Below are 18,331 nucleotides of genomic sequence, written 5' to 3'. Positions count from 1 at the left end.
CTTACACGATTTAATTACAGGTTGGAAGTTTAGAGGTGGGGACGCTGAAGTCATATGACCACAGTGTAGTTTATTTATTACTGACAATCGCATAAACGCTTTAAAATTCATTTACGTGGCGTTCATTTGTGAATGAAACGTGTAAGTATCACAAACATTTCTTTGCCACAGAGCTTATTTTCTGTGATAATCCAAAACCCTGTGGAAAAATCACATTGTCAAAGCAACCAGGGCGATGCTAACTTCCGGGTTGGCCTAGAAAACGACGTCATGCCTGCAGTACTGTTGTGTCAGGCCTTTGGAGCAGCCCATGGGGGGTCTGGGGCCCGGGGCCCGGGGCCGGGGCATTGGGCATTTTTCTGGTTGGCAGTCAAGCTTTTTCTTTGCATTCTGCATGTGAGTCATGCACCAGCAGCACCACCACTACACTACATAGAAGCACTATATAAAAAGCACAGAATCTCCCCCTGAATCCGTGAAGTGTAAAAGCCTCCAGTGGCGGACGGTAGGGCAATAGGCTGTGCTGTCATTATCCTCTCCGGACTGCCAGCCTCGTTACATCACTCCGTGAAGACACGCCTTTTTGGGTGGTGACACAACCGAGGGAAAGTGCTCGGAGGGGGAGGGGTGTCCCGTCCGTCGGCAGGCACACAGACAGCAGGCAGCAGCTGCAGCGAGAGCACCCGGCGCCGTTAACTCTGCATTAAAACATTCATATTACGATTTTTAGCTCCGAAACACACGGGACAGCAACACACACACATCTAAAATGGTAGACCGCGAGCAACTGGTGCAGAAAGCCAGGCTGGCCGAGCAGGCAGAGAGATATGATGATATGGCAGCTGCCATGAAATCGGTAAGTAACGTTACGGGCTTCCTCTGTAATGACCTTTTCTCTTCTGGATCATTTCTCTCATAAACTTACCTCTTCAATGTGTGTGTGTGTGTGTGTGTGTGTGTGTGAGAGAGAGAGAGAGAGAGAGACAGAGAGAAATGTGTAAAAGCTAGCTAGGGTAGCGTGAGGGGCGGTAATACGCAGACTAGGGACTGTGCCTGTGTGTTAGAGCACATTTTGACTTAAGCTGATGTGACCAAACAAAATTGGTGTATGAAACTTATGATTAAAGACTCCGTTTGTGAGAAAGACGCCATTGTGAGCGGGATAAAAGGCGGTTATAATAAGATTTGGGCAACATGATTTTGAACAGGACTGCAAGGCCCATGAAGGCTATGTTAACATTTCACCCTTTCCATACATGTCAGAGGTGTCAGTGACATGGTTTTGATACGGTGAGATGAAATGTAAAATGAGGGATTCACTGTGAACCGGAGGGTTTTAGTGGCGGTGTGCTGCGGAGGATTGTGGCTGTCTGCGGACTGTTTGATCTTGGGGCGGTGCCTTTCGCCAGGCTCCTTTTTAAAAAGGGCCAGGCTGCCTGCTTGTGGAAGACCCGAGGAGGGGGGGGGGGTAAAGCACCAAATAACCACAGGACGACATTAAACCGTGTGTGCGGCTCCAAATGAGGGCTTATTAGTGAAAGAGAGTGGAAAAAGAGCAGGTCGAAAGATGCGCATAGTGGCGGAGCAGAGGACGAGGCTCGGTGGTACCATGATGATGAGAGGGGACATCGTAGGCTGGTGGTCGGGTTCCGGTTTACATGATGCTGAGCTCGAAATAATGAGCCATCGATTTAGTGTGGAGTGCCACTTTCCTTTAGCTGGATGTGGGTAAATAAGCAGGCTGTGTGTCCCTCTTGTCGCTTCACATTTGGCGCATTGGGGAAGAGCAATGTTGGCTGAAGGTTGATCGCAATCGATTTGCGCAGAAGCAGCGCACAAAATACGAAGCGTTCACCTTTCAGACGTGGGTGTTGGTGGACGGACGGCTTTCCAGAAAGCTCTGTAGATGTCATATTGCAGCAAATGAGGCATTTTTTTTTTCTTGTTAGGGGGGCCTGCAAACTGTAGCATGACGGGACTGCCTGTGTGAATCGATGCTGTGTAGTAGGAACCCGCATCCCTGCGTCCTCGACCTCTTACAGCAGGTTTCCCACACAGAGGCGTGCCGCAGCATCTGCCAAGATGCAGCACAGGCCCACCCGTAGTGCACCATTTCATAGGCAGCGTTTTAACACAGCTCCACAAAGGCTGCATCTCTCTATATCGGCGCTGCCCGGACAATAAGATCATAGAGGAGTGGACCAATCGGCAGATGTCGAGGAATGATGTGCTGTGTAAGAAAGGCCCACTCTCCTTTATTTAAAAGAAAGGCCATAATGTCTGTGCAGCAGTCTGTGGTTGCTAATAGTGACTTTTGAGTGGCGATATGAGCTTTTACTGTGTATTTTATTGTTCTATTGGGAGGCTAGTAGTTTCTGTGTCATATTTTCCTCCAAAAATGATCATAGAAATACTTCCTTTTATGTTTATCAGTTGTGTGTGTTTCCTTTATTGCACAGGCCAGTGTTAGGGACAGTGGCCTCAGGGTGAGCCCAGGCTGTACAGGGCAGTGGTCGGGTTTAATAGTAGGGACAGCCAGATTAGTGGAAGCTACTTTTTCTACATGGGCTCCAGCTCCACGAGTCAACAAGTAAGCTGTCAGCGTGTTTAAAGGCCATGCTGTGTGCTGCTGCTCTCTAGGACCGGGCTGTAGTGCCAGAGGGGGGGGGGGGCTCCACCCCTTCCCATTTGTGCCGAGTCAGAGAGAGAGCTGCCCCTCACCCAGCCAGTCTCTCTGCAGCACTGGGCAGCGGGGTGTGTCTGCTGCCTCGCCCATCATTTGAGGGGAATCCCTTGCCACTGCAGACATGGTTACCGCCCCGGTGGCAACGGAACCAAATAACCAGGATCGCAGAACACGACACTGCACTCATCCTCTGGAGGACTGTAGCGCTTCAGATTCAGGAACCAGGCCCAACCAAAATGAATGATAATGATAATATGGCGTCCCCACTGCCTTTATAAGATTATAATCAAGTATATTTTTACAGCATCAATAATTTAGTTCCCCCATTTCTGTAAGATGAAATCAGGCACAAAGGGAAATCATCTTTATTATGGAACAGGCACGGTTTTAGTCTGGTTTGGTAAATGAGAGGCAGCTTGAGTTCTTTTATATTTTATTTGTCTGAATTTTTACATCCAACAAAAAATGTTCCAGCAGAGAGTCATCACCCGAGGTCTCCCAAGTTTTTTCCAAAAGCTGTGTGTGAGAGCAGCTTTAAATTCTGCTTGTCCTCTTTCTGTCTGTGGTGGGGGACAGGTATGAGTGATCAATAACCGGTCAGAGATGCAGACCCAGTTGCTGGCAAAATATTTTGAAGAGTCATCATTCTGTTGTGCATTCTGCTTCAATCTACAGAGCACAAAATTGTGTTGGTCTCTAGTGATTCTATCAACCTCGGACCAAGAGTCCAAAAATGAAATTACCTCTAGATGAAAAAAGCCACATGAAATGAAAATGAGGTTTTTAGTTGTTCAGTAAATGCTTCTGACTAGAAATGATTCAAAGGAGACGTGAGAAGCCGGTGACATTCCCAAAACATGATCTCTCTGAGAAATGTGCGTTTGTGTCCCAGTCATTTGGTAAATGTTAGCACGTACAAATGTTTGCTACCTCTTAGCAACTCAATCATGCGATTCTCAAATGCTGTGGATGAATATGAAGGTGACGGCTTCACAAGATGTACCTGCAGAGCGTTACATTAGCTCTGTTAACTTACCCCCATTTAACTCGCATATCTAACGCCTATACATGTCACAAATCCATGCTGGGATATAATATTTCTTAGCTCATTAGCAAGTGCTCGTAATGTAAATTTTTTTTTTCTGACAGTAGACAGGCTCACTGCACTGTGCTGCCATATAGTTATACTGTACAGATTACAAAATGCTCTATTAAAGTACATGCAGTTGACCTTTAGGAGTCATTTTTGAGAGTGACTGTGAATATTCATGTAAAAAGACCTCAGTACTACAGTCTGCATATCTAATGAAACCATTACATCATAGTATCCACATGGGCATGGTGCCTCAGCCCTGTGATACAGTAATGATTCATCCTTAAAGGCTGAAATAATAAACCCAAGTCAATACAGCAGTTTTAATGTGAGAAATGCATTTAGTGTGTTAGAAATATGTGTTTTTCACCAGCAGCTCTTAAAAGAGCATGCAGTGTTTTTGCATGTTGTTGCCCATTAACTTCAAACTGTATGCATTTTATTTTCTAAGGGAGATAAATATTTATTGAGATTTTTGAATAAGCTTTTTCTACCTCGTTGGCAGCCATTGCTTTCCTTTCATTTTCATTCACCATGGAAATCAGCTTTTAGAGACAAAACAGAAACATACAGTTTTAATAATACTGATAAAAGATGTATTTTTTCAAACCCCACACTCAATTTTAGCACATTCATCTTTCTGCTTATGTTTTAGTAATAATGATCATTTTCACGCAGCTTCTGTTGAAAGGGTACCATTACATTTAGAATTTTAGTGACATTTGTTTTTGTTTTGCACTCAGTATATCTCAGTGCTTCTCCATTTGAGGAATAAAAAAATAAAACAAGATGCCATTCTGGGGGAAACCTTCAACTTAATTCCCACAAGAAATAAAATATTCTAAATGTCAAGTTATTCTTTCAAGCGTTTGAAGCAGAGAAATCAAATGCCTTTGTAAGCCACCCAAGGCTTATACTCCTTTCATACAAACCCGGGTTTGATGTGCTTTACTGAACGCATGTTCAACCCGGGTTTGACCTGATTCAGCTTTTTGCAAGTTAATCCCGGAGCGTCACTGTCCAGAGACTTCAGTCTGCAACTGTAATTACATAGTTACACAGCATTAGATTATGTAAAGTAAGTAACTACACAATGAGGGTTATATTTCATTTTCAGTTAATTTCTCTCTGTCGCCCACTCACTCTCCGTCTCTCTCGCTCTCGTTCCCTTTTTTAAACGTGCCAGGTCATACAAGTACATGCAAGTAACACTAGCTGCGGTCCCCATCGTGTTCACCTGAGGTAACCAACTGATGTTTGATCCTGGTTGGGATGAGGATCAGGAAACTATTTTGGACGAGGCATGTTGCCCCACTCAGATCAACCACACGGGGGTTTAACCCATTTCACTGTGTTGGTCTGAGAAGGGGTACTACAGATCTCAGTATTTGGCATCCAGGGTCCCATAGCAACAGTAGCTAAGAAACAGTTGTTGTCCTGGTCTATGGTTTATACAATGCTGTTCCAGCATTCACCAGTCGGTCTATGTTCGTATCGTCGCCTATGGTCATGAGCTTTGGTTGTGACCGAAAGAATGAGATTGCAGATACCAACGCCAGGGCGGCTGGGCTCATTTTAGAGATAGGGTGAGGGGCTTAGACATCTGGAGCGTGCTCAGAGTGTATACTTCTGTGAAATCAGGGTCTGTTAGAGCTGTTGCACTGAAAACAGCTCACTTTCATAGACAAACTAAAGCTTGAGCAAGAGCTTGAGTGACCATATCCCGTATGATGTGCTGATTTGACGCCATTATTTTAAATTAGGTTTGACACACACACACACACACACACACACACACACACACCTCTCTCTCTCTCTCTCTCTCTTTCTTTGTCTTAGGAAGTGCATGGTACAGAGAGCCAAGGCTTCCATCACACTTAATGAACTGAATGCATTATTCTCCCATGGAAGTCGGGTCAATGCATTAACAGATGCATTGTGCTGCAGCTGCTCCATACACTGAATGTATGTTCAATATATATATATATATATATAAGTTTGCTGCGATTGATAAAGAAATAGTTTTCACAAATGTCTGTAGGTCTCACACAATGGCCAATTATCTGACTGTCTGCATTTGAATGATTTGAAGATAAACTGTAAAAACAGATGCTTACGTGTTCCAGCGTTGGGTTTCCCACAAGTGTATCATCACAGATACAGCATAGGCAATATGGCTATATTTGTACGATTACAGTGATCCTACAGGTCCCAGCATAAATGTTGCAGGTGTAGAATATATATGACAGTATTTTGACTTATCTATCCATGTACTGTAAATGCAGTAACTGTATGCCACCAAATAATGAAATAAACCAAATAACATTACAGTTTCTCGTGTAGACGGTTACACTCAGTAACATTTATTGAAATTGCCATGCCTGATCCAAATCTGATCTGTAAACAGGAACACTGCTACTCTGAAGTCTGACACTCCAGCATCTGATTTGTCTGTTGCTAGGGGGAGCAACATAAACTGGGAGAGAAACAGGGACTTGATCCTTAATATTTTTTATCTACTTTGAGTTCTCACTGCTTAAATCAAAATTCTTGGTCTACCTGCGTATTAGTTTTGCTTCAGGACAAATGTACAAATAGAAAACACTGATGTATGCGGGAGTGATCAGAATCTCCGTAGGAGTGGGTGTGAGTGGGATGCTGCATCTTGTGGGAGATATCACCAAGATAAAATGAGATTTATAGTCCCAAAATGTGCACATCATATGAATGGAACAGTAAGTTTTTCTAATTTGACACCGATAATGATCTTAATTTTAGATACTGATTGCTACAATCAGTGTGCTAAACTAGGAAATGGGGTTATAGCCCCAGAAACTGTCTCTCAGTCACGATTCCCTGTTTTCTAGTTCATCCTCATCCATTATCCTCATTTTGGAGATTTTGTCCAGGGGCCGTAGCATTAGGCTTCTATTCCTTTTCTTCTTTTTCGGGGGCTTTTAATTGCACATATTTTGATAGAGTGGCTGAAATGGGGAGAGGGGATGACATACAGCAGAGGGCCATAGTTTGGAATGGAACATGTGCCGCTGCGGTAGGACTCGGTACATGGGGCGCACACCCAACCAGGTAAACTACCGGGGCACCCCAACTTCTATTTCTTTATATCTGAAGTATGAACATAATCTTTAACCTCAGTCCAATTATGAATGCAGCCAGTGTCATCTCAGGACATTTCAGGATGTCCCGAAATGAGTCTTGACTCAGTGGTGAGTCACAAAGGCACTACGGAAAACGCCCACCGTGCCCACCTACACACACTGTAATCATGTTCATTTCACAACATCTGAGATCCTTGCTTACATTTGCAGCAATATGTGCAGAATTGAATTATAATAAGGTATGTTGAACTGGGAGTTATATTCCTCTCCCAGTTCAACATACCTTATTATCTTGTAGCACCATCCAGTTGCTGTGACATCTGCTTTAGCTTTTGCTTACTCACTGTCAACAAGTGCAGGGACGTAAATACTAGCAGCATTATTGGGCATCACACACACTTGTTATATAGTTCCAAGGAGAGGAAGAACAGCTAAAAAAGGAATAAGTAGAGAGTATTGATGTACCTTTCTGGGTACTGAAAAAATCTCTGTGTTGCGTGTGAAAACATGTACAGACTTCTGTCTGCTTTTAAGATATTCACATTTCTCTTACAAAAACCTTACATTTGTTTATACCAAATTACTCAAAAGTAAAAGTTCATATTTGTTAGTTTTAAATGTATCGAGAATTAAATTTAGGAACCATGCAACCATCAGGTACAGTGGTACCTTGGTCCAATCAGTTCATCATTTAACAACTAGCCGTGATTAAAGGAGCACTGTGGAGTTTTCTTTGGTACCAGTGGTCAAAATTTCCACCGGGCACCCTTAAAGGTCCAGTGTGTAAGATTTAGGAGGATCTATCGTTGGGATGGAATATAATATAGGTATGTTTTCATTAGTATATAACCACCTGAAAATAATAATTGTTTTTGTTACCTTAGAAAGAATTCTATCTACAGAGGGAGTGGGTCCTCTTCTACACAGTCTGCCATCTTTCTACAGTAGCCAAGAATGGCCAGACCGAACATTGGCTATAGAGCTTTTTGTTTCATAGTTTCTTCTAGAAACTTGGAAGGCGAGCTGTATTCAGTTGATTGCAGTCTTCAACTTCACCACTAGATGTCACTAGAGGTGAAGTGATGCAGCTGCTCAGTGTAACTGTAAATGTGACCACGCCATCGACATCATCTGGCAAGGCGGAGCGGTGGCCAATCAGATATGCACAAGCACATTCCGAGTAGATTCATTTGTAATGTAAACATTGTATTTGTACTGTTTGGTGATTCTGGTGACAAAATAAATTCATTGCCACTGTGATGATTTTAAAGAGTTGTAAAATCCTTAATCCTTACACAAACTTGCCCTCCTGGATCATATTTCATCATCTCAGTAATTAAGCAACATGCCCCCAACAACATAGGCCTATATTTTTTATAATTTAGTATTTTTGGTCATTTTCAGTTTTTAGTCTGAACCCCTACTTACTCCTAACTTCAAAATCTCCTTCAGTATTTTAATTAGATTCTATTCATAGAAATATTTGATGAGAAGAGATGTGGCAGCAGTTTCTGCCATTATCCAGTACCCACAGATATTGAATAATTGTAAAATCATCTCTTACAGGGACAGAATCACCCTTCAGTGTCCCCTTCCTTCACTTATACTGTAATTGTGAATACGTTTGACAGTGACACAATTACTAGAGCATGGTCATACTTTTTAGGTGAACCTGACGTGGTCAGCAAAGATTCTGGGGGGAACATGAACTCCGTTGTGTGGACCTTTCTATCTTGCAAAAAAACGTTTTTTTTTTAATTTCTCCCCTATTTGGTTTAAGTTCGGTTCTTGTGTTTCGTCGTCTTAGTTCATGGTTTGAAATATCAATTGATAGCACATTTCATGTTTGTAGCAGTTGTTGCTTTATTGCTTGAACAGCATGATGAGGATTATTTGTTTGGGATTTCATGCCCCTGAATGAGTTAACAGAATTATTACAGACCTGGAAAGTATGAACAGAATGATTTTTGACAAGATCAGGATAGCTAGAAGATGCACCAACCCTAAAAACAAAAGTGCCAGTCTGTGTCCCTGAGGCCGTCTAGAACAAATTATTAGTAATGCAATTACACAATAATCTCGGCACTGTCATTGTAAGGAACACCACTAGCCAGTAAGTGATGAGTCTGCGCTGCCTCCAAACTGTGATCTGGAAATGAAGAAATTAAAGAAACTTAACCAAGATTGTCATTTGTTTTTATTCACCTAATTGCTTTGTAGTAATTGTATAGCAAGTATTCATTAATTTAAACAAATAATGTAATATTATTTTCAGTCAGATCTGGATCAAATGTGGGCTGAACATCTTGTGGACTTAACACCACTTCTTTTTTAAATAAGCCACTACTTACTCACTGAGTAATATTTGACACATGTGCCAGCATGTAATAGGTTAGTAATAGTTTTTACTTTCACTTTTGCTCACATTGTATGTTTTTCTGTCCTGTTTTGTCACATCAGAGAACTAGTACTAACAGAGAGGCCCCAGCTAACATCAACTTGTGTTTGGCCTCTCTCCATACCAGTCCGGTAGCCTAATTAGGTCTACACATCTTTCTCATTCCTTTCGAGTGATCAGCCCTTTTACGTGTTTTATTTTTGGAGGAGCACATCGGTTGTAATCACAGAAAAACTACTGTCATATGTTGTAGCGTAGCAACAAAGAGCCACTTGAAGCTCCCTCTCCGCCACCATTGCTAAGACGCGCACATACACTGCCTCGCATCCCCCTTTTCTTAGCGCCAGGCTCTAACCCTATTCACACCACCAGTGACGTCAGGTAGTCCACGGCGCCTTTGTGCTCTGCTGCCTGAAAGAGGGTCGGCAGGGGGGTTGTCACATCAGGTTAGGAGGGACCGGGGAGTGAAAGCAAATGAGCAAGGAAAAGACAGAAGGAAAGCGTGGAACAGGAAGAAAAATGAGGAGCTGTGGGACTGTGGCAGGCCTCCATTATGTGAACTGTAATCCATTAAATGTAAAAGTAAGGCGGCGGGCATTGAGGTCTAACCCAGCCACTACTTAGGCCCAACATACCCTCTCACTCACCCAGCCCTGCTGCTCTTACTGTGTCTCTCCTGTGGATATTAATGGCCATGCAGAGAGCTGTCAAAGAGTAAATTATTGATTGTCCTGCCTGGCCTTTGTTTGTATTAACACTCAGTTGTTTGGAAGTTTGACTGCCTTGTGCAAGGATGAGTCACGAGAGAGCAGGCGCGATTGATGAGCTTTATGGGTAGACAGAGCTCTATTGTCATCCCTGCACCACAGCTTCCGTCAGGGCTTTCTGCTCACCCTGCAGCCTTCTGAAACAAAGGCTGCCATGTTTTTACAGACGTGCTGTTTAGGCCTTGTTTTTCTGACCTCTCTGTTGCTCCGGCACTGACCTACTCCACTGGTTGCATTCGCTTTAGGTCAGATACTAGTTTACGCTTAGTGTTATTTAATGGGCTATAGTATAGAGCGGTATAGAGTTGAGGCTGTGCTACAGCAATGACTAATGGTGGGGGGTGGGGGTGACTTTCACCATTATGCAACTGATGTCATTTTATTGTTTGCATGTCTTCATACTCTTCCAGTCCAGGGGTCGTTTTTTTTTATGTCAGTTGTAAAGTTTTACGACGTCTTTGTCCTTAGTGCACAAAATTCTACACAGTCCTGCTAGTGGCCCACATCATATTCATATTCAAAGTCATAGGATGACCAAATTCAAAGGTTTTCTTCTTGTGGGGACGTGAAACTTAAAATTACATTTGGACCAAGATGAGGATTTGGTCTCAGGGTTTCACCAGAGGAAAAAGGTAAGGGATAGTGGGACATTGGTGGTTTATTAGTACATTTTATGGTAATCTGCCTTAAAGATTTTTAGCCTAGTGTTGGCTTCAAACGACCAACCCAACCATCCTCTGGTGACCATTAATAGGGAGTCTAAACATGCCAACATTTAGAATTGAATGCACATGTACTTAGCAGTGTTCCATATTTTAGGACACAGTGTTGAAAATTTGGGCTGATGGAGGAGAGGCTCATGGAGTCCTCTGGGCAGCATCACCATCCTCAGGGCCTGCATGCCGTTAGCAAGGTTGGATCACAATCAAACTGAAAAGGATGCTTGTGGATTTGGAGTCCCTCTGTTTGATGTGCCGGCTGTTTGCTTTTGATTCCTTTGTGTCCTGTACTGAGCCATGGAAGGGACATTGCAAGGGCCGACTCCCAGTGTGTGAGTTGTGTGAAATATGAAATGGCTTGTTTGCACTCATCTCCACCCACAGTGCTGCAGCTTTCTCCATACCATCAGCCATGTCAGCATCCTCGCCATTAGTCACTTGTGGCCAGTGTCCCCAGCACGGATAGTATGGCTCACAAACAAAGCAGATTTTGCAGTTGCCATGGAAACATGAGATTGCATCACTGATTGCTCTTTGCCCTCCACTCGCTCCCCTTTTACAGTTAAAGTAATGTTATTAAAGAGGAAGGTCACGTCTGTTGAACTGTGATTGCTACTTTATGTACCACTGAGCGTGAGAGATGGGTGTAGATGCATATAAGGATTTATGTATGCTGAGAATGAGTTCATCAGATGAACACATGATTAGTCATATGTTTGCATGAATAGAGACTGTAGCAACAACTGAAACAGGGATTAACAGCTACTGTGTGTTACTGGACTCAAACCAAAGCAGAATGACACAGCTGCTAGCTCATAGTGACTGTGATGCACCTCAAAGGTCACAGGTTTAAGCTTCTCTGTCCTTGAGCAAGACATTGAGGCTCTGCCATGTGTTGAGGATGCTGCACGTACACTTGTTATCCATTACAACCTCCAGGGAATATTTGTCTTATTATGTGATTAAAAAGTTACAGAGGAGACCTGGCTGCCTATCACTGCGGCAGTGGAGTGCAACACCACCTGGGTGGTTAGGCAAAAGCAAAGGAGAGGATACACAAACACAGAAGACAGACTTAACTGAAATAAAACGTCAGAATAATAAAAATCCTACTATATTTAGCCACACTACCATGTCAGTATGGATGGCAATGTTAGTCTGTCTGTCGGTCCAGCACTTTGGTCCAGATAGGAATATCTATTGGATGGATTTCTATGAAACTTTGTACAGACATTCATGTTCCCCAGGGGATGAATCCAAATAACTTGGATGATTCCCTGACTTTTCATCTTGTTAAATATTTAAACATCGACTAAATGGATTGCCACAACATTTTGAAATTCATAGTTCCCAGATAATATATCCCTATGACTTTGGTGATCCTCTGACTTGTGGTTGTGAGGGAAATGTCTCAGCAGTTGATGGATTGCTATGACTTTGGCTACAGACATTCATGATAAACTGTACTGTTCATATAGCCCCATCATTTGTTCAAAATGTTACTTTGTCCAGTACTTTGGTTTATGACCAAATAGCTGTAAAATTAAAGACATTCCCATCAGCCCAGCTCAGTCAACCACTAATGTTAGCATGCTAACATGCCAAAACTAAGATGGCGAGCATGGAAACTATTATACATGCTCTTAAGAAGGATACAATATCACAAAACCAAATATCGCATTACAATATTTTTTTTCACGTCTGTGACATATTCTACAGATACAGACATTGAGTGATGTAGTGTAAGGTGTATACGTTGCTGGTATAATGTCGATATATCAACATATCATTTTTACTGTCTATTTTTGCTGGTAATTGTGCGCAACTCACAGAAAAAATAGGCCTCAACTCTCTAGTGAAGCATGATGAGACGCATGGCTCACACAGGCAGTTAACTCTAACCCGTTAACATGGGAGCCGAAATTGAAAGCAAGACGTTCCGTGATGCAGACACATGCAGTTTAGCCAGAGCAATAGCCGTGTTTACCCATAAATGGAAGCTGTTCTTTTGTTGTTGTTAAGGGACTGAGCCTCAATTAATTTAAGAGCCAGCATTATCTAATTGCTAATATATATATATATATATATATATATATATATATATATATATAAAATATATATTTTATTATTGTAGTTTTTTCTGGGGAAATATAGCAAAAGCAAAACAGCTTAGAAATAAAGCCAGCTTTAGTTTTCCTATATAAATACATAAGGGATATCAGCACAATCACCCCAGTTTAAACCCAGCACGTAGTTTTATGATGGCCGATATAGTGTTCAGTAAGGGCATTGTGAAGAGCTGTTCCATGTGATCGGCCGGGGCCCCCTGCTTTGGTGTGCTCATGGAACTGAATTCTGTTCTGAAAAAGAAAGTAACAACAGGCTTTATCCCCAGAAAAGGTCTGTAAAGATGCCTCTGCTGCACAGTCCCAGTGGGGTATAAAGGATTAAATCCTCCAGCCAGACACAGGCCTGTCCAAACAAAACAAAACCAGCTTTCAGAGCTGCGGACGGCCAATCAGGAGTCACCTCAGGGGATGATGTCAGTGAGCTGGAGGCGTGGTTTACCAGGCTGGATGCTGTGACTGTTTCCTTGGGTGTTGTAGAGTTTGCCCGGAGGCTTCTGTGATAATTTTCAGAGTTGCAGCTTTGTATTTTTTTGTTCATGTTATCCTGAACCGTGTGATTGCTGTAGTTTGACATGTTTTTTAGTGTCAACGGTCATACATTGTCGCATGTTACAGGTTATAACTGTCCCATTGCAGGCTGGTAAATGTTATTGAGACATATAAAAGACAATTGAGATAACAAAAAGATGCTAATGTCTGCACATTTGTCTTTCTTTCTTGTTTTTTAGGTCACAGAGCTGAACGAAGCGCTATCCAATGAGGAGAGGAACCTGCTCTCCGTGGCCTATAAGAATGTGGTCGGGGCGAGGCGTTCATCTTGGCGCGTCATCTCCAGCATTGAGCAGAAGACGTCATCTGACGGTAACGAGAAGAAGATCGAGATGGTGCGTGCCTACCGGGAAAAGATCGAGAAGGAGCTGGAGGCCGTCTGCCAGGACGTGCTCAACCTCCTAGACAACTTCCTGATCAAGAACTGCAACGAAACGCAGCACGAGAGCAAGGTGTTCTACCTGAAGATGAAGGGCGACTACTACCGCTACCTGGCCGAGGTGGCCACGGGGGAGAAGAGAGCCTCGGTGGTGGAGTCCTCTGAGAAGTCCTACAGCGAGGCCCACGAGATCAGCAAGGAGCACATGCAGCCTACCCATCCCATCCGCCTGGGCCTGGCTCTCAACTACTCCGTCTTCTACTACGAGATCCAGAACGCCCCTGAGCAGGCGTGCCACCTGGCCAAGACCGCCTTCGACGATGCCATCGCTGAGCTGGACACCCTCAACGAGGACTCCTACAAAGACTCCACTCTCATCATGCAGCTGCTACGAGACAACTTGACGCTGTGGACGAGCGACCAGCAGGACGACGAGGGAGGAGAGGGCAACAACTAAAGAGTCCAAAACCTCATTCTGCCAAAACAACACAACACGCGCGCTCACAAATGATGACAAAATAATAATAATAGTTAAAAAGTTCTTAGAAATAAAAAAAAGGGAGGGGGCGGGGGGCGGTGGAACATCGGCGGCCAATTTAACCGATGGTACTAACGCGGCTGCTGTTCTTTATTTTTCAACAAATTAAAAGTGAAAAAAAAAAGTAGGAGGAGGGAAGACAATTTTAGTTTGAGAAATAACCTACGATTAAAAAAACAAAAAATAAAAGAATGAAACCCCCTCCTTGGTAGCCTCTGCAGCATTTGCCAAAATACCACTTTAGAAGCAAGAGGTATGTCATTCATCACAGTGTGACTATTGGGTAACGATACCTTCGCACTGGCAGAGACTGGTCTTATCGCGCAAATGAAGCTGAGCTGTCTTATTGTATTTGGTGAGGGGTGGAGCATTCAGAAATTGAGTTTCGATGCTTGAGCAACAAGATAATTTAGAGTAACCTTGAATGTCAATGGCCTTGCTTAGTGAGAGAGAAAGACAGAGAGAGAAAGAGAGAGAGAGTGAGCGAGCAAGACGGGTTACAGAGATGAAGACGGGCTTTTAGGGGTGTCGAACTTCATCGCGTAATTTCAAACGTACCGACATCTTTAGTTGCACCACACTATGATCGTTGAGTGAAAAGCAGGTTGTCTCTGTTATTGAAGATAACATAAAAAAAATGTTTTTGTTTTGCTTTGTGTCAGGTTATGTGTCCAGCTCAGTCAAACAGTCATACTGTAACTAAAAATACAAATTCATAAAGTAAACTTAGTGCAGCTTGTCCCTCTCATGTGCTGATGTGCTTTATTAAATAAATTAACTGTTTTTGGACACCTAATTCTTATTGTCAGTATTGTCGTTACTATAACAACTTCTATTGGCTCCTTATGTTTGTAGGAAACGATTTGATTCACGGAAATCGAGATAGCAAAATAAAAAGAATGGAAATTTTAAAAAAAATGTGGTGATTGAACATTATCAGCAAGTCAACCATTACTCTCCAATTATGCTATCTTCATAACAATCAGTAGGATCTCTGAAACGGCACCTGGACCCACAGACTTGATTAGTGAACTAAGTATAATTTGTGGACAGAGCACATGCAATGTTAAGTGGAAGCTCTAAAAGCAGATTTGAGGTTTGTGGATTTACTTTGTCTTCAGTTTCTTCTTGGTCAAGAAATGCACTTGCCTATTATACTGTTTCTTCAGTGTAAGATGATAACTGCTCCAATATTCTCCATAATACAATATTGTGCATGCTGGTGATGTATTTATACAGTAGCTTCAATTTATTAACTTATACTGTAGATGTTATGTATTCATATGAACATGGAATTACTAGACCTTAATCGGATTATTTTCTATTTATTTCTTTTTATTGCGATTGTTAGCTAGACCTTATTTTAATCTGTGTTTTCTTTACTCCATTTGCTGAAGTACGCTATACCAAAACAGTGATTGTTAACAATAAATTGATCTGTTACGGACATCGCCATGGTGACATGCAATTCTTGCCACGGGTGACAAAATCATCTGTCACTGGAGACAATGGGAGTTCTGCAGCATCCCGTAGCTTCCCAGTCCCAGATATTCTTTCATGTATTAATCCACTGATCAGTAGCGCAATCAAATAATGATAAATAAAATACTGTAGTTAAAATTAAATAGTCAAATACAGAATGTTATAATCACTACACCTAACAACAATGAGAAATTAATATTAATCAGCAAAATATACTTTAAGGATCAAAAGTAAAAGAAGGCTTTTCATTATACACAACGATCCCTTTTATAGGGAAAAATAATGTTGTTTTTAATTTGAATGCAAAAGATTTTAGATTTTAAAACACCTTTTTTAAATTTTTGTGACTTTGGGCCCTCCATATCATAATATATGACCTTTGTAGATTATTATTACTGATGCATCTAAGCAGCATTTTAATGTAGCTGGTTATGGTTGAGTGAACTATTTTATAAACCGTTCAGAGGTCCATGGTCATCCACATAGATCTTATTTTTCCACATTAGACCATTTCTCAGGACTGTGTGGTCAGGCACGGACTGGGCTTGTGTGACACCTCTCTCACCCTCCTGTTCGTTCTAACATTAATTCATTTTGCTGACCTCTTGTAAGTCCCCGTGTAGCTTTGGATGATTCCTGCCTGACCACAATAACTGCATGCACCTGTCTGGGTGTGCATCTGTCAGGGTTCCCACTCTTTAACAAATCCTTTTCCAGTACCTTTCCAGGTCATTTTTCAGGAGTTTTTCTTGACAATACAGGACAAACGGTCATATAAACTGCGGTTTCAGCCAGATTGACTACATTAATTTGGCCACAGCCCAGAAGGAACAGTTCAAATCAAGTAGAATTTAGTTTATTTTACATAAAATGTGTCCGCTAGAAAGGTAAAGTGTTCATTGCACATACACTAAACATCACTGTGTATGTATTCATCAACCACGGCAGCAACAAGAAATTAGTTATAATTTGTCATACATCATTATTAGGCTGTATGCATGTAGACAGCAACATGGATCATTTCCAGTCATTTTAATCAATTTCTAGGCGTTTAAATTTCCAGCTTTTCCAGGATGCGTGGGAATCCTGATCTATGATAATGTATCATATTGCATGAGTTGATCACATGTTTGACATGTCAAATCAAACTAACTAGGCGACTATGGCTGTTAAATAAAGGAAGTGGTAAGTACAATATTTCCCTCTGAAATATAGTGGCGTAGAGATATAAAATAGCATAACTTGAAAAATCACCCTCAGATCACTTGTATACAGCACTTTAGTAAATGTACCCAGTTTCAATCACTGTTGGTTGCCAACTTGTTTCCAAAAGCACCATTTAGCTAATGCTGTCCTAAAAGAAACCGAATATACATGTAAGGCTACAGGAGGAAGCATTTGCAATTCATTAGCCCCATGAGACAAGAAGATGCTTCAAATGGCTCTTTAAACAGCAGAGAACAACTGAGAAGAAAATACAGCATGCCAGCGTAAGCTTGAGAGAGCTCCTGCTCAGAGAACAGAGGAATGATATAATTGGACGTGGCTGAAGTGATATAAATGTCCAGTGCTCACTGTGAAGAAAAATATTCAATTTTATGAAACATAACTGTCATCTAAATAAGATAGAAAGGCACCTAGTAATACAGAAGTCATTGTATTTGTGATAAAAATACCTCAGTTGGTTGTCTGTTTCCTCCATTTTGTATTTGACTTTTTATGACGAAGTCGGTATTATGTTGCTGTCTGCTTGTCTGGATTCAAGCTAGACAATTAAGGTGGAGTACAGTACTTGCACAATGAACATTCGATGGCTTTACCAATTGATGGACATAGTGGGAGATTAATGAATGTGTGCAAAATTATTGGATGGAAATTTTTCACAAAAAGTGAAGAATGAATCAGAATTCAAAACAGATGGATCGCTAAGAAGGTTTTCACATATAAGACATTTCTGGTGTTGTGGTACATAAGGGTCAAAAATGCCACAAAAGTCAGGCGATCTTAATTTAAATAAAATAATCTAAAAATGTGCATTAATGAAATGCACGTGTTCAATGTAAAGGATCATCCACAGCTCACAAGTGCAAAATAGTGTTGGTTCATCAATATCCCTGAAATCAGGAAAACAAATGATTGGATTTCTGTCCCTCCCTCTCGTGCACTCCAAATCCTGATTTATTCTACACAGAGAGAACACTCTTCATCTGAACACATTCATTCATGGGGAACACAATCATATATTCCCTAATATTTGAATGGACTGCCCTTATCGCTAATTATCTCTATTTTTACATGAAATATACAAGTTTCCATGCAGGTAAGTCATCTGAAAAAACAAAGCCGACTGTTATTGATCACCAGGAATTCATCAAACCAGGAATGATGAGCTGAAAAGCTGGAAATCGATGTCAATCAGGAGCTACAATTGGGCTAATAAACATCTTCAATCACTGAGGCAGAACTAATTAT

The 18,331-nt window shown here is 41.7% G+C and overlaps 1 protein-coding gene across 1 annotated transcript; it reads left to right on the top strand.

The window, feature by feature from the left end:
* The first annotated feature begins 621 nt into the window (after window positions 1-621).
* On the top strand, window positions 622-15,826 carry ywhag1 (3-monooxygenase/tryptophan 5-monooxygenase activation protein, gamma polypeptide 1). Its single transcript, XM_051400341.1, has 2 exons — window positions 622-856; window positions 13,640-15,826. The coding sequence occupies exons 1-2, from the start codon at window positions 770-772 to the stop codon at window positions 14,294-14,296; spliced, it is 744 nt and encodes a 247-aa protein (XP_051256301.1). The 5' UTR covers window positions 622-769; the 3' UTR covers window positions 14,297-15,826.
* The last annotated feature ends 2,505 nt before the right edge of the window (window positions 15,827-18,331 follow it).

This window comes from Dicentrarchus labrax, unplaced genomic scaffold (genome assembly GCF_905237075.1).
Source record: "Dicentrarchus labrax unplaced genomic scaffold, dlabrax2021, whole genome shotgun sequence".
Taxonomy (NCBI): domain Eukaryota; kingdom Metazoa; phylum Chordata; class Actinopteri; family Moronidae; genus Dicentrarchus; species Dicentrarchus labrax.
This window is presented reverse-complemented; position numbering and strand designations above follow the sequence as displayed.

Coding starts and splice junctions, on each gene's coding strand:
- ywhag1 (XM_051400341.1), top strand. CDS start 770: ATGGTAGACCGCGAGCAACTGGTGCAGAAAGCCAGGCTGGCCGAGCAG. Junction 857..13,639: donor TGGCAGCTGCCATGAAATCG/GTAAGTAACGTT, acceptor CTTGTTTTTTAG/GTCACAGAGCTGAACGAAGC.